This window comes from Sinocyclocheilus rhinocerous, unplaced genomic scaffold, assembly GCF_001515625.1.
Source record: "Sinocyclocheilus rhinocerous isolate Xijiao unplaced genomic scaffold, SAMN03320098_v1.1 scaffold1245, whole genome shotgun sequence".
NCBI classification, from domain to species: Eukaryota; Metazoa; Chordata; class Actinopteri; order Cypriniformes; family Cyprinidae; genus Sinocyclocheilus; species Sinocyclocheilus rhinocerous.
In genome coordinates, this window is record NW_015627632.1 from 278,918 (window position 1) to 283,440 (window position 4,523).

The 4,523-nt window shown below is 34.4% G+C and overlaps 1 protein-coding gene across 4 annotated transcripts in view; it reads left to right on the top strand.

The window, feature by feature from the left end:
• The window catches only part of LOC107733214 (queuine tRNA-ribosyltransferase subunit qtrtd1-like), a 19,426-nt gene extending 18,457 nt beyond the window's left edge, over positions 1-969 (top strand). For all 4 annotated transcript variants that reach the window (XM_016544768.1, XM_016544777.1, XM_016544759.1 and 1 more), the window contains one exon: positions 312-969. In XM_016544768.1, the coding sequence (XP_016400254.1) occupies positions 312-549 (238 nt within the window). In that variant the 3' untranslated portion in view covers positions 550-969. The remainder of the gene's footprint in view (positions 1-311) is intronic.
• Positions 970-4,523: the final 3,554 nt, after the last annotated feature.

The window sequence follows — 4,523 nt, forward strand, 5'->3', positions numbered from 1 at the left end:
CCCTTTTTATTATTATTTAAATATTAATATATTTAGTTATATATTTAATAAATATTTAATTATATATTATATTTGTTTAATATGTATTATATTTGTTTAATATGTATTATTTATATATTAATATATATATTTTCTTTTATTTCAATAATTCTTCTTTTTTTTATATATATTTTGTTGCATTACAGACTTGTCCTTAGAATAAATGTTTTTTTTGCATTAAAGACACTTAAAAGTCCTTACATTTAATTCCCTTTAACAGCTAGATACCCTGGTGTGACAATTAGCCTCATAACATTGTGTTTGACTTTCAGGTATCAAGATGATTTCCGCCCACTTGTTGAGGGCTGTGGCTGCTACTGCTGTAAAAAGCATATGAGAGCGTATGTTCATCATTTACTAGTGACCAGTGAGCTGCTCGGCGGTGTTTTACTCATGCTACACAACATGGCGCATTATCTTGGCTTCTTCAAAGCGCTGCGGGAGGCAATAGCCAGCGACCGTCTGCAGGACTTTAAAAATAGAGTGCTCCATTGCAGAGAAGGTGATTGAAATGATTGAAGGACTTCAGGCAAAAAGAATGAACAAAAGAACACCTACATCAGAGCATACTTAAGGCTTTGATTTCAGATTGTGTGTCTCATGAATATAAAGCTGGATTCTGATGCATGTGCTCTTGCCATGCAAAATATCAGACAAAAAGTGCTAATGTGAGTGACACAGCAAACCTTTTAAGATTCCCATGGCTCATCTCGGAGTTCGTTTATGGATTTAAATTTGCCGTCTGCTCCATCAAATGAAGAGTTTCACTTAGAAGGAGCATTAATAATGGTGAAATTGCCTCTTTAAAGAGCAGCACTTGCTCAGATTCTCTCTCTAAAGCCCTGAAAAATTACCACCTGCTGTTTTACTCAGCACATATTTTTCTGACGAGTTATATTTTTATTATTGGAAAGTGCTGCATTTTATTATTTCTTTCTTACAATAATGGTATTGTATAATATTTATTATTACACATTACTATTATTGTTTAGATTAAATTTAAATTTTCAAGTTTTAAGTTTAAAATTTTTCTTTAAACCACAATGCAAATCTAGGTTTTTGACTTTTTTGTATTTATGTTTTTCCGGTCTTCACATTCCTTTTCATATTATTTTTTAATTGTACAATAAATGCACAACAGAGTGACTATAAACATTTTTCTTGTGACTATATTCACAATATAGCACAGCCTAAAGTGCCTCATTGTTTTTTTTTTTAAGTTTCATGTTAAATCTGTGTATATTGTAGCATGGATAAAATGCTGTATCAATTTTAATTGTTTTATGACATTTATTATTAAGGATGCAGGAGTGCATTTGACAGTGAGTAACATATTTATTTGGTAGTTCTTTTTATTTAGTGCAATCTACAAAAGGAATGCTACAATGCACGCAGTTCATAAAGAGATAACATAAGTGCAGTAATTCAACGCTTCAACGTTGGCCATGTACCAGCTAGTACTGAAATGTAGGTGTAAAAGAGTACAGCACAGGATAATCTTTTAAATACGTAAGTAAGAGAGAGTGGTGTTGTAGTGGGAGTGTTTTAAAAGAGTAGAAGTGAGAAAGCCTGGGTTAGGAGAAAGCTGCAGAAATGGGGAATCAAAGAGGGAATCAATGGAAAATTGCCTGAAATTGTTATTTAACTAGAGCTTCCTTTTCCAAGATACAGATACAGTGGGCTCTAGTCTGAGATCACTTTTGAAAGGTTTACGTGGCCAAAAGTTTGAAATAATTAAGCTATTTTAATGTTTTTGAAAAAAGCTCACATTATGCTCACAAAGGCTGCTTTTATGTAATCAAAAAATAATTTTTCCTCTGATGGTGAAGCTGAATGTTTCAGCAGCCATTAGTCTTCAGTGTCACGTGATTTTTCAGAAATCATTCTAATATGCTTTATGGATATATTCTAGTATATTTGGTGCTCAGAAAACATTTATTATTATCAATGTTGAAAACGGTGTTTTTTGCTTATTTTTGTGGAAATTGTGATACACTATGAATCAAAAGTTTTTAAAGTAAGATTTAAAAAAAATGAAATTAATACTTTTATTCAGCAAAAATGATTTCAACTGATCAAAAGTGACAGTAAAGACATATTGTTATGAAATATTTTTATTTCAAATAAATGCTGTTCTTTTTAACTTTCTATTCATCAAAGCATCCTGAAAAGCAAGTTACCTAGGAAACATTAAAGGGGTCATATGATGCTGCTAAAAAGAACATTGTTGTGTATTTGGTGTAATGCAATGCGTTTATGCGGTTTAAGGTTAAAAACATTCTTTTCCACATACTGTACATTATTGTTTCTCCTCTATGCCCCGCCTTTCTGAAACGCATCGATTTTTACAAAGCTCATCGTTCTAAAAAAGCAAGGTGTGCTCTGATTGGCCAGCTATCCAGTGCGTTGTGATTGGCTGAATACCTCAAGCGTATGACGGAAATGTTACGCCCCTTACCATATTGTGATGATGCCCTGTCAGGCCGGAGCGATACTCGGGATAGTGGTTTATTTCGAGTCAGAGGGAATGTCAGGCACGTTTATAAACCGAATAACTTAAGTAATTTGTGGATTAGTGCGTACTGGAGACGCGAACCGTTTCAAACGACTCAAGTTCGATTTGGTGAACTGGTTCGATTCGTTCGCGATCCGGACATCACTAGACGAGACAAAACCAATAAAACCCATTACAAACGAGGCACTTGTAGTATTCAGTGGGGACATAATTACTGATTATAATGACTTATACTGTCTTTTTACGCGTTGCGAGTCAGAAACGCCAGACTGTCCTTGCAAAGTTGGAATCCATCCTCCATAAAATGCGCAGCACACATCTGAATATTTGGGTTGAACTGTTCTGGAACAGTGTTGTAAATACAACTTAACCACTGATTTCTAGTTGTGTCCTCTTTTGGAAGACCAAACAAAGTAGTTTTGCTTTCACAACAAACACACAGTGACTCCACAGCATGGCAGCGGCGGCAAAAGCAAAAATAAAAGTTGCGCCTTCTTTCTTTGCGTGAACATTTGGGCGGCATTATGCTAATATTTCCACATAGTACAGTTTTCAACACTGATGATAATAAGAACCATTATTAATAATAATTGATCACCAACAATAACTATTAACAATTGAGCACTAAATCAGCATATTAGAATGATTTCTGAAGGATCATGTGACACTAAAGACTGAAGTAATGGCTGCTGGAATTCAGCTTTGCCCTTTCAGCAATAAATTATATTTTGAAATAGAAAACAGTTATTGTAATAATATTTCATATATTGTTGTTTTACTGTATTTTTGATCAAATAAATCAGCCTTGAGCATGTGGGGGTGGGGGAGGGTTCACTTGCTAATGATATTGTTAGCATTAATATGAATTTTTGAAAGTTTTATTAATGTAACTATAATATTTACTAACATTTTCACTGTGATCCCAGCTTTTTGAACTCCACTGTATATATGGGGAAATCAGCGTTCACTTTTGAGTGTTAACTCAAATGTGTGTGCTTGTATGAGTGACAGCAAGTAGCATTTCCATTTAAAAGCTGCAAAGAGACCCTTTCCCAGCAGGTGAGTTCCTCCCCACATTTTAGCCAATTACCTTTTCCGAAGAGCCAGGAGAGATCATTAAAAAAAGGGTTTGAACTGCTGGATGACTTTCCACTGCTTGTCCCTGCACTTGATTTTCACTTCACTTTTATCCCAAACCAGCTTCCACTCGTCACAAGGGCTTTATCTCCGTAACTCTGAGGTTTTGAGTCAAAAGTCAGTTACAGAAATATGTAATGTTTTTTTTAAGCAACGACAGTGGAAATGTTCAAGGAAAAAGGTAGCCAAGACTTTGAATAATAGAGAAGTATTCGCTGAAGAAAAAGTGTGACAACTAGCCCCGGTCTCCCCTATTAATCATAAACTTGACATTCAGCTTTTAAGCTTTGTGTAATTAGCTCTTTTTAGATCATTGAAGCAATACTTCAAGACTTTTTGCCTCTTATGAACCTTGTCTACTTGTACCTTTTGATATTTTTTTTTATCATTTTTATAATTTTGTGACCCATTTAATATAGCAGGAGTGTTTGAAATGACCTACACAATTTCTTTTTAGATTTACTGCTTAATTGCAATGGATTCTCTATGGCTTCGTTGAGACCCAAGGTTATATTTCCTGAATAAATGTTGGCCTTTTAAGGGTCATTCAAGTGTGAGCAATGTATAAATGAAGAGGGGGTGAGAGTATTACAATTTCTTTCCAGCCGAGTCTCAATGTATTAGAATTTCCCTGTGCATCTAGCCTACTTGATTTTTCAAGTATCCATGATCTCTTGGCGTGTTAAAATAGACTGTCCCTCACTATATAATCTTGCTATGCTGTATAATATGAATTTTTATTTTAGTTGAATGTCAGTTGTGCTCCTTGTCAGATTTACTTCAAAAGCAATGTGGTTAAGAAGTAAAACTGAAGGGTTATTCTTGTGAGAAA